The sequence below is a fragment of the Ptychodera flava genome, chromosome 7, assembly GCF_041260155.1.
Source record: "Ptychodera flava strain L36383 chromosome 7, AS_Pfla_20210202, whole genome shotgun sequence".
Taxonomy (NCBI): Eukaryota; Metazoa; Hemichordata; class Enteropneusta; family Ptychoderidae; genus Ptychodera; species Ptychodera flava.
In genome coordinates this window covers 2,706,815-2,719,435 of record NC_091934.1, presented here as the reverse complement: position 1 = coordinate 2,719,435, position 12,621 = coordinate 2,706,815, and the positions used below count along the sequence as shown (strand labels likewise).

Genomic DNA, 12,621 nt, shown 5'->3' with positions numbered 1-12,621 from the left:
CGTAAGCCACTATTCGTGTACTATAAGGCCCTAAACTACAGACCCTTTAAACTGAGCCACAACATTCATTTTTCCTTGGTTTCCTTGATTTCTCGATTACATCATTATGCTTTGGTCTCTTTAGATTTCTGACTGGTTCTTACAACACTTTCACTACAAAGTGCTATGCCATTTTTCTCACTTAACACCGACTCTTTGATCTTGGAAAGTTTTGAGTGGTTTGTTGGCAATTTGTTCATGTTCAAGTGATATTTGTCAGTCACCTCTGATCAGCTGTGCAAATTTAGTATTAGTGCTAAAGTCAAGAAAAATTAATCATATAATTTTTAACAAATTTTATGATCCCTCCTTGATTTTAAACAGAGATTGTATTGCATTTGATTTTGAACATGGATCAAGTACACCATATGTGTTAGTATTGCTGGCTTACAATCTTTCCATGCATCAAGCACAAACAATGGTGATCACTTTCTGATGTCGTTTGTATCAATGAGATCTCCACGACAATTAATTGAATGCTGTTGGTCTATTTCTTGTCTTCAGAAATGTCTGAGGGATGAATTATCTTTTTAAAACAAGAATATTTTGCTAAAATTTATGAAAATTCAAAAGTACTGCTCAATAAATCGGCATAAATTAAGCATGGCTGTGCTCAAGGAGTTACTCAAGAACAGGCTGTTCCAAGTAATGTCACCTCTACCTTGTGTTGCCCAACAAGAGCTTCTACTTGGTTAATGTACAGCCTTCCTGGCATGTCACACACATGGACTCACACACTGTAAACACTTTGTAATGATATGTCACAACAATGTTAAAGCACTGTGCTGTCGTCTTTGCTGTCACTAGTATCACAGGTTTTTTACTGGGACTATACAATACTCATTACAGAAGTGATTTCATTTTACTGTGCCATATCCTAGTTCATAGTATTTAGAGGTCCCAATGACCAGCATCAAGGCAAAGCCAGTGGCCTTACTGTCTACTTCAATATTCCCTCATTATAGACAGTATTGGTCATTATCTTGTGAGAGGACAGTGGCTGACAAACAATGCTAGGACGAAACATTGATTGGAACACCGAACAGCACACCCTCCAGTGTACAAAAGCATCTATATATTCACATTCTTTGTATTCTGTTTAGAATCCTCAACTTGATCAATTGACTATGACAAAGCAAATTGCCTGGTTTTAGCAGAACACCTAGTTATCTCTTACTTTTTTGTTACAATGTTTGCTGACCAAAACATAACAGTGAAGAAGAATTCTGTATTTGTCTTTGCATTCACTGAGATGAACTGCAGAGTGTAGTCATGTATGATTTAACTTGCTGTGTGTCACAGTAACAGTTGCCATGGTGTTGTGTATGTTTGCACACTGTGTTACTCAGAGTCACAGAATGTCAGGTGTGTGGACTAATGAAATTGTTAATCAGTCCATGTCATCACTGAGATGCTATACAATGTACACCTGTTACTTATACCTACCTGAGACGATAGTAACAGGCCCTTGAATGTTGCATAAATTCTGCCTAGTAAAATTTCTGATCAAGCCTTGAATCAATGTACTTTTTCCAACTTTTGGTGGTCCAACAACTCCCACGACAATTGGTGGTGGTTCTAATGGCGTTCTATCAACCAATGGTATGTGATGTTTCTTGGTCTGTATGTCTAGGGTCCTGTATATGTATATAGAGTAAATATTAACTGCTGAAATTTGACAAAACATATTCACTGCAACTAAACTAATTACATGTTACTACTGTAATGATAGTACACCTTTTCTGAGAAACATTATCTGAACATACAGTTGTAATGATACATGTACAATGTTATATGCCTTGATACATGTACATGTATATTGGCAGACTTCATAATCTTGTCTTTAATTTGATTCTTTGTGAAATGTATTCCATTATATTGGTCAGGCGTGAACACAATACTGTTCATGGGTGTCTTCAAAGACTGACTTGTACAGAAATTAGCAAATATCAAGCTACAAATAGTTCAAGTAGTGCATGTTCAAAATCCTGACACGTTTTCTCCTTGGGGTTATATTTCACAACTTGTAGGTTAAGTTTTGTTAAAATTATCGCTAATATCCTGTGAACACGCACTTAAAACCTCCATACTGTAACTTGCATTTCATTTCATGTGTTGTCTATCAAAATCCAATTTAAACTGGTCGACTGTCAATATGTATTAAGCACTACATGGCTTGACTTCACCATACAAAGTAATCCATGTAGAACTTTTTGTTCCAGCAACAAACAACCACTCAGTTTACCCAAGACCAGACTTAAATCATATGACAATCATTCATTCTCACATTCATCTGCTTCACTATGAAAGCGTTATCCACATGACCTCCATACAACATCCAGTGTGAATATCTTCACATCCAGACTCAAACTCATCTTTATCAATAAGCATTTCTGTGAACTGAGAGTCATGGACATCTTTGCAATGAATATTTGGCATTATATGAATTAAACTGTCAACTCTAATGTGACCCTACTGATATGCAAGCATAAGTGTTAGTTTTTGAATACTGTACCACAGTTGAAACCATGTTTTGACATGAATTTGTATATTGTCTTAGGCAGAGGTGTATGCATTTGTTAAACAAATTTGAACTTCACCAGAAGATTAGCATGAAGTAATGGGAGATGGGTTATGAGATATAACTTCTATTCTGTATGTCACCTTACTCATTTTGGTCAGACAACCAAGCAGCTGTTGGCAAGACATCATGCACATGAATATTTCCTTTAATTGATCAACATATTTGCTGCAAAAGTGTCTTGACAACTTGACAGCATTCTTGTTGTATGACAGCTTAAGCAAAAAACAAACTAAGTGTTCCATCTGATGATTTTACTTTACTTTGCCTGTCTGTGAAATATTCATTATTCAGTTATTCCCTGTTTTGTTTATGATATTTAATGATATTTTCATTAAGAAAAATAAAATATTGATATGGTCATTGTAATACGGTATACCCACTGGTGATACTTTTATTTGGATAAGTTTGTCTGACAACAAACAAAATACTGGTATTATATGTTTACTGAAAACAACCTATTATTGTTATTTTGATTAAGTCATACCTTCTCACAGATTAAGACACACCGTCTCACAGATCAAGACACACCTTCTCACAGATCAAGACATACCTTCTCACAGATCAAGACATACCTTCTCACAGATCAAGACATACCTTCTCACAGATCAAGACATACCTTCTAACAAATCAAGACATACCTTCTAACAGATCAAGACACACCTTCTCACAGATCAAGACATACCTTCTCACAGATCAAGACATACCTTCTAACAAATCAAGACATACCTTCTAACAGATCACGACACACCTTCTCACAGATCAAGACACACCTTCTCACAGATCAAGACACACCTTCTTACAGATCAAGACATACCTTCTCACAGATCAAGACACACCTTCTCACAGATCAAGACATACCTTCTCACAGATCAAGACATACCTTCTAACAGATCAAGACATACCTTCTAACAGATCAAGACACACCTTCTCACAGATCAAGACATACCTTCTCACAGATCAAGACATACCTTCTAACAAATCAAGACATACCTTCTAACAGATCAAGACATACCTTCTCACAGATCAAGACATACCTTCTCACAGATCAAGACATACCTTCTAACAAATCAAGACATACCTTCTAACAGATCAAGACACACCTTCTCACAGATCAAGACATACCTTCTCACAGATCAAGACATACCTTCTAACAAATCAAGACATACCTTCTAACAGATCAAGACATACCTTCTAACAGATCAAGACACACCTTCTCACAGATCAAGACATACCGTACCTTCTCACAGATCAAGACATACCTTCTAACAAATCAAGACATACCTTCTAACAGATCAAGACATACCTTCTCACAGATCAAGACATACCTTCTAACAGATCAAGACATACCTTCTCACAGATCAAGACATACCTTCTAACAGATCTAGCTCTTTTGACAACAGACTGCACAGCAAACGCTTTTGGATTCCTCTGACGATCTGTCAATTCCTGAACATGTTCAATTTTCTTCTTTTTCTTTTCTGCCTTTCGACCACTCTGTCTTGCACGATGAACTTTACTTTTCTGTATTTCATCATCTGCCATTTTCTGAGATGCAAATGTTACTTCTTATTCTATAAATAATTTCAAAGACTCAGGGTCACACTTACAATAAACTGGAAACATTTTGCAAATATACAACTGTTTGGTAACTGTTATACACAGATATCTGTTACTGCGGTGAATACTTTGACTTGTTTACATGACAAATACTGGTGACAAGTAAGAAAGTGCCTTCCTGTAACCAGTGAGTAGCAATCTGCAGCATGGGGGGTCAAATTTTAAAAAATACACTCTGTTATAACATATTTTTTACTTGACATGTTTTAAGCATAGACGCTCAAGAATGAGGGTCTATGTTTTAGGGGAAGACACACATCCTTTACCTTTGACCATGTCAAACATGTTGAGTATATGTGTGTTTTGTGGTAGTTTGTGAATGGTGGTGGCTAGATTGATATGGCCAGTTGTCACTTACATGAATGTTATCAGAGTGATTGGAACTTTAATAGTCGCTTCAGCAACTTACTGACTATGCATGCGCATATTCATAATATACTATGCGACTAACCGGAAGTGTACCCTACCTTCATGTGCGTCGCCATGTGTTTTTGAGTACTCGTAAATAAACAAATACAAAACGTGCAAATTATTATTTTATAGCATGCCATTTATAAAATATATCTTTTGTTAGCCAGTTAGTGTTATTATCCACCTCATCGCTGATATAAAATATCGTTAATATCACGCATAAAAAATAGAAAATGGGAGAAAACTGTTGTGCATATGAACAGGGGCATACGCAAAGAATGCTGGGATTGAATTTTAGAAAAGTGCCCCCTGTGTCAATAACTAGATTAAAACATAGGGCCAAAGTCCCTGAAGCTACTATAGACATGGATACAAATTGAGTATTTCCTGACTGTATGAAATTATCTCACTAAGGTCATCCTAGGGACATGTAAACCAAACATTAAAGCTGTCTGACCAGCGGTTTTGAAAAAACAAGCGATTCAACAGTTGACAGAGCTCTGCTGTGTTATGTAGAGAATAACCTTTTGTGACTGACACATGTATTGATGAAGAAGGTGGATATCTTTAATAGCTCATTTCAGGATGACCTGATCAAAAATGGAAAAAAATTCTGTAAAAATAGAAATTTGCATATTTCATCAGACTATATTAGTCTATAATAGCAAATAAACGAGAGTTAATTACATTCTAATTAAAGTAAACAAGACTTGCTTAAATCAAGATTTACTTCATAGTAAAACAGCCATTCTGTCAGAATATAAAGAATCTTCAGCTGGTGATCTCTATCTGTATTTTCATCCTATTAACCAAGCACATTTTAACTTTCAAATTAACATTGTAAGTAAGTTATGTTGAATAAGTTGAGACTGTACGTACTCAGAGAAAGCACACTGAAGAGACAAATGTTTGTAACTTAAGAAGTTCAAGGTCATCAAAAGCATGATAAGGAATCATGTTACACTTTCATTGCACTGTTTACACAGATTGCATAATTGCTATAAATAGCACATGAGGAATCTTACAGCCCTGCTTTACCATAAAAACCCTATCACTTTGACCACTCTTTAATTGACCACTCTATTTTTCTCCTCAAAAAGTAATCTTATTTTATCCTTACCAAGTCAACCATAAATAGAAATTAGAACTTTCTCTATCTCTATTTATTTGACCACCCTATCATGAAAAACTATTATGAGCAATTTTTTTAGATAACATAAATGATGGTTCAAAATAAATCAAAGTGGGATTCAGGAAAGTTGCCTTTACATGTTTTAATCCTCCAAGATGGTAAGCATTTCACTAAGAACTGTCAAAATAGTTGAATTTTCTGATAATTCCACACTAAAATTATTTTGGCTTTGATGATTTCCTAATTAATTCAATTATTTAAAATCATATTAATTATTTTTTTCTAGGTGAATTGATAGGGTTTATACAGTACAAGAATTACATACAATGTAAGTCAAATTTTGACCAAAAATGACAAAAAAATTCCTTAAAAATACACATTTGCATATTTCATCACAATTTGAACATATCTAAGTTGGGTTATCCCTACGGACCTGTATACCAAATAACAAAGCTGTCTGACCAGCGGTTATGAAGAAGAAGATTTTTTACCAAAAACACCTTTTTTGGCATTAATTTGCCTATTTTCAACAATATCAAAAAATTAAAAAAAATAGTTTCTCAAAATCATATTTTTCATCTACACAACAAATATCAAATCAGCAAGTACTGTGGTTCTCAAGATATTTGAGTGGACGGACGCCTCACAAACGGACATACATACATACATACATACATACATACATACAGACTGACGACGGACGCCGGACGGATACCCATCCCAATAGCTTCTATAGACTATAGTCTTATAGTAGCTAAAAATTGCCAGTTTTTAGACGGAACGCTCTAGTTTTCAGCTTGCAAGTGGAAGGTGGGCAGTGCGGTTACCATTGCAATGATAACGATGGCATAATACGTCCCTTGTTTTTCACAATAGGCTGTTATCATGGTAAAAATTGCCCATTTTTGTCAAACATTTTTACACATTACAGAAAATCTATACATGTACATGTACCTGCACTGCTGCAGGGTTTGACGCTGTGTACCGTGTACATACGTGAACTGCTTTCATCAGAGGGAAACTGGGCATAGTTGTCATACAAACGTATATGAAGTAACAATTAATTCTATTTTATCATGAATCAATGCAAATAACATTGCCAATCTTAACCCCTGGCACGACACCAAGGGCTGAGCCCTATATAATATTAGTTACATGATTAGAGGACATTCAATATACTGTAAAGAATAATTAATTGCAGTCGGAAAATACCTGTGTCATAAAGTTGAACATAATATCAACACTGTAGTGTTTAGAGCTTGTGCAACATGCATGTACACATAACAGTATTACCCGCAGTGTGTCTGTGTGGACAAACTGACACATCACTGACTCATCAGTGTTCTCTTTAAATGCCTGGAAATTTTACACATTTTACACGACTTGCATACGGCTGATGCAACAAATGTCACAAACCATATCTCAAATAAGTTAAAGAGTTCTGAGTTAACAAGCATTTTGAACTATAATGTTCAATGTAAGATTGATTTTTTATCATTTTCACAGTTTTCAAGAATTCAGTAAGTGATGGTCAGATTCCTCTAATTTTTTCATTTATAGTTACCGTAGGTTGAGTTACATAATTTTTATTATTCAATTGTAATTAACGACTTCATTCTTGTAAAAGCATTTTCATTTCATGTTCTTATTTTCTCCATTTTGATGAACAAATATTTTGTCTCAGAAATTGAACAATTTGATTTGACATTTAATTTGCAATTCCCCACAGATGTGCTTATGCATGTATACTATACGGCTAGTTTTCAATCGGGTTCGAACCCACAACATGCGGCATCAGTCGCCTAGCGGAGAGGCCACAGAGAGAACCGCTCGGCTAAATCTCCACTCCCAAAAAAGAGTGGTTATATATTCAGATCATAATGGTACGATCATTATTGTTATTTCTAAGAAATTTGGTGACAGAGCTTTTAGTGTTGCTGCTCCCAAATTGTAGAATGCTTTTCCAAGGAACATTCGTTTGTGTTCAAACTTTAATAGTTTTAAGCGTTTGCTCAAAACCCACCCTTTAGACTTGCATTTTTAAATTAAATTTTTAGGTTGTGATTCTTTCTAATTTTATTTCTGAAATTGCAATTTTGTAAACTTGTTTAAAATTGCTTTTGTATTATTACTTTTTAAAAATGTGTATTTGAAGCGTCTCTGATTGCTGTTTTTATGTGGATTGAGAAGTTTATTCCTTCAGTTTATTCTGTATTGATATTTATATGCACAGAGCTTTGGATCAAGTCTAGCCCAAGGACTGTTATGTATTCTTGTCAGCTACAATAACCGAACTTCACACTGCAAGGTATACTAAATCCCTACCTGGCTTCACTCAACATTTCACAAAAAATTCAGAAAACTTAAGGTTCTGTGATTTTAAACCAAGACCAGTTTGACAAGTGGCTCCCTTTTGATTGGAAGAACAATTCATGTGAGATTATGAACAACATCATAAAACTTGCATCAAATTGGAGGAACCTAAAAATGTCTGAGTTAGTGGACAGACTTAACAAAATTGTTCAGTTACATCATGCACATTGTTGACCCGCTTTGCATGATTAAGGTACATGTAACTATGAACTTGCACCATGGATGATACAGATAAAGGTAAAGAAAGTTCACTGAACCCAGAAGACTGAAGAGAAAAAGGATAAACTGTACAAGCAGTTCTTGTGAGGTGTTCTGCAAAGCAAAGAACAGTTATATCAACAGATAGTAAACTTGTTACACCAAAAACAAGTTTTGATGATGCCCCGCAGCCATCCATCAGCCCATTGGACTACATGTACAAGTGGCATGTCCTTGCCATGGGCATGCCATTGGTTGGTTGTGTTGTGATACAGCTACAAATTGCTAGGATCTATAACACTACCATTCCCTAAGTTTTTGTTTGTCAGAATGCCCCTACAACCCCTGAACTCCACACAGCACAACCAAGGAGTGGTGTGGCTGCAGAGCCCTGTTCATCATCGAGTACCAATACATGTATCAAGGGATGTCGGTCTGAATCTGCTATCTTGGCCAGGTGGGGGAAGACGGCCGAGATTTGCTACAGTGCTGTAGCTCTGATTTGCATCCGCGCCACAAACCCCGGCAAAATCTTGAGCTACAGCACTGCATCTAGGCCAGGATATGATTGCATTCACTTTCTCATTGAATACAAAATCCTTTATCAGCATATGTTTATACACATAAAAGTTAGAAATTTGGTTGTTTTGTGTAGGTAACAGTCAACAATGCATAACTGTCCATGATCCTGAACATATACAGGTATAGGTCAAAGCTGTACTAACCGCCATCTTGGAAAATTCACAGCATAACAGATCCTACTGCCATGCTGTTGCAGGAGCTGACCTGGAAACATGTCACTAGTACTTGCAACATAGCATTCTAGTGTAGACATCCAAGATATTCCACAATTTCTGATCTTTTCTTCTACAGAACTATCATTTCAAGTTAAGATTTAAGTTCTTTTAGTAGTTTCTGTTGTGAAAAAATACTATCATTATCATCAATCCATTTTAGAAGATTTTTGAGGACCAAATAACATCATGTGTTGCTCCATTGCCACTAGGAAGTATCATTTACATGTTTTAGACAAATCTGTTTTTGACAATGTTTAAGCTGAATTTTCGCGATATCGAGGGAGTACGGTCTGAAAAACTACACTGTCAACACATAATGGAGATCATTGCAATCGTTTTGTAGTCTATTTTTTGTATTTTTGTTGTTCAAGACTTAGTCTTTGAAAGGACGCTTTCATGGCTGCCTCAAATTTCACAGCTTGGCTTGCATTTGAATGGAGCCATTCACACTTTCTCTATTTCTCCTATCACTACGTTCGGTAAACTGGTCTACATAACAAAGAATAGGATGTGAATGGGAGTTTTCTCATGCTCTTATGAATTTGAATGCAGACATTCTGCTCACTTGTGGATACTTCAAAACAGTTCTGACAGGTCTGTAAAAAGGGGCGTGGCATATACAGCTGTAACCAGTAACCATCATTGTCAGGCTGCTTGTTTTTATTGTGATAAATGATCAATGATTGATCAAAATCTGACTCATAATTGATTTCTCATTGGAACTAATCAAATGATTGAAGCTAAGTTGCACTGACCCAGTCAGGTTTTGTATTGACTATATGGGCTCAGAAGAAACAAAAAATTTAAAAGGCATCATTGATACATTTGACAAGTCATCGTTGATGACCCAGTCCCCGCTTGCTAATGGGTACTTTGATTACAGGTTCTGTGATAAAAATACTTTGATACAGATGGCACTCAATGGCCAAGAATGAGTTCCATGGTGATGAAAAACATAAAACCAATGTAGGCCACTATCCTAAAGGTCATTAAATGAGTCAACTGGGAATTAGTTGACAGGATGTTGCAAAACATTTTTTCATTCTATCCTAACACTAATAGATAACCGGTACCATATTTCATAAAGTTTAATGTAGTATTTACAACACTATGAGATCAACATCTGTATCAAGTTTCATCAAATTTGACGTTGTATTTGTGTATATATCACTCTAATTAGGAAAGTTCATTACATATGCAATTACAAATTAATTAAAATGACACTGATAAATGTCTTTTTCACTGTTAAAGCAATGTGAGCTTAACATCTGTACAAAGTTTCATGAAATTTGATGCAGTATTTCTGACATATCAACCTAATTATGAAACTTCAATAATTGACATGATACTGCTACATGATGTGAAACAACTGACGAGCATTTATGAAATAGGTCAATGTCCTTGTACCAACTTTGAATGATACTGGTGGAAATACCGGTATGTCTGAGTTATGGCTCAGTACATGAGAAAATCGTAACAAATTTGCCGCCACGCAGCGATATTTGATCTTACTGTTTAAAAATCAACACGTATATGTATTACATAAGTCAATGTCCAGGTACAAACTAATAAAATCAGTTGAGACTTGCTAGAGTTATGGCTCTCGACATGAAAAAAACCATAACAAAATTGCTACCATGTGGCCATATCAGACCATATCGAGAAACAAATCAATGTACTTATGTATACTATAAGTCAATGTCCTTGTACCAACTTTGAATAAATTTGCTTGATACATGTCTGAGTTATTGTTCAGGACATGGAAAGTGTAAAAAAAAATGGCCACAAGGCGGCATATTGGATCGTATCACAAAACAATTCAATGTGCATAAGTATAACATAGGTCAATGTCCTTGTACCAACTTTGAATAAAATCAGTTGAGATATGCCTGAATTATGGCTTTGTACACGAAAAAATCATAACAAAATGGCCGCCTGGCGGCCATATTGGATCATATCACAAAACAAATCCACACGCATATATATGACATTAGTCAATGTCCTTGTACCAACTTTGAATAAAATCTGTTGAAACATGTCTGAGTTATGGCGCTGTACATGAAAAAATCGTAATAAAATGGCCGCCTGGTGGCCATATTGGATTGTATCACAAAACAAATCGACATGCATATATATGACATAGGTCAATGTCCTTGTACCAAGTTTGAATAAAATCGGTTGAGATATGCCTGAGTTATGGCTCTGTACATGAAAAAATCGAAACAAAATGGCCGCCTGGCGGCCATATTGGATCGTATCACAAAACAAATCGATGTGCATATGTATGACATTGGTCATTGTCCTTGTACCAACTTTGAATAAAATCGGTTTAAACATGCCTGAGTTATGGCTCTGTACATGAAAAAATCGTAATACAATGGCCGCCTGGCGGCCATATTGGATCATATCACAAAACAAATTGACATGCATATCTATGACATTGGTCAATGTCCTTGTACCAACTTTGAATAAAATCGGTTGAAACATGTCTGAGTTATGGCTCCGTACATGAAAAAATTGTAATAAAATGGCCGCCTGGCGGCCATATTGGATCGTATTGCAAAATAAATCGATGTGCATCTGTAGGTCATAGTGCTATGCCTTTGTGCCAAGTTTGAACAAAATTGGTTTGGCAGTGTCTGAGAAACTGTTGATGACGGACGGACGGACGGACGGACGGACGGACGGACGGACGGACACACGGACGGGACCCAATCTATAAGTCCCCGCCGGACTTCGTCCGCGGGGACTAAAAATGACAAACTACAGTGAAAGCTCAGCAGAAAAAAGCTAGATCACGATTAAAGAGTGATGTGGCTCTATGAATTGCTGACATTTTTCTACGTGACATCCCTGACTTAATTCTTTAAACAGTGAATTGTTCTGTTTTAATTGTATCTTCTGTTTTATAAATTCAGTCTTTTACTATGCCAAAGTGAGGTTATCACTGTGGTGTTATTGGTTGTAACAGCAATCACAGACACACCTCTCTGAAACATAGATTCTTTAGAATTCTGGCAGTAAAGCCAAAAACAGAGCTGAGACAGAGATAGATCACTCTAATCACACGAGTCCCACCTTTCAGGGTGACTGACAGCACAAGAGTTTGTGATTTGCACTTCGTTGATGGAAAGCCTACAGTTCTTAATCTACTGTCCATATTAAAGATGGTGTCAACTTTTAAAGTCGAGAAGCCATGCAGAAAACTAATACGAACAGAAGTTCCACACCTTGCAAAGAAGAGAAAAACAGAAAGGTCCAGTATGGAGGAAGTTATCGCTGTTCCTGATGTTAATGAAGTGAGGAAGACACCACAGAGTCAGAAACAACAACACAAGGTGACACCTGTTGGTGATTCTGTTTGTTTGTTTTGTTGGTGATTGGGTAGACAAGCCTGAAACTGTTCTACAACATGAAGACATCCAGTACATGGCAAGTGATCGCTCATACCATTTCACCAAAGAGGATAC

The 12,621-nt window shown here is 36.2% G+C and overlaps 1 protein-coding gene across 2 annotated transcripts in view; it reads right to left on the bottom strand.

The window, feature by feature from the left end:
• Positions 1-12,621, bottom strand: part of LOC139136567 (ribosome biogenesis protein BMS1 homolog) — a 68,125-nt gene that overhangs the window by 46,113 nt on the left and 9,391 nt on the right. For both annotated transcript variants that reach the window (XM_070704306.1, XM_070704307.1), the window contains exons 2-3: positions 3,993-4,194; positions 1,486-1,676 (exon numbers count right to left, since the gene is read on the bottom strand). In XM_070704306.1, the coding sequence (XP_070560407.1) occupies positions 1,486-1,676; positions 3,993-4,165 (364 nt within the window). In that variant the 5' untranslated portion in view covers positions 4,166-4,194. The remainder of the gene's footprint in view (positions 1-1,485; positions 1,677-3,992; positions 4,195-12,621) is intronic.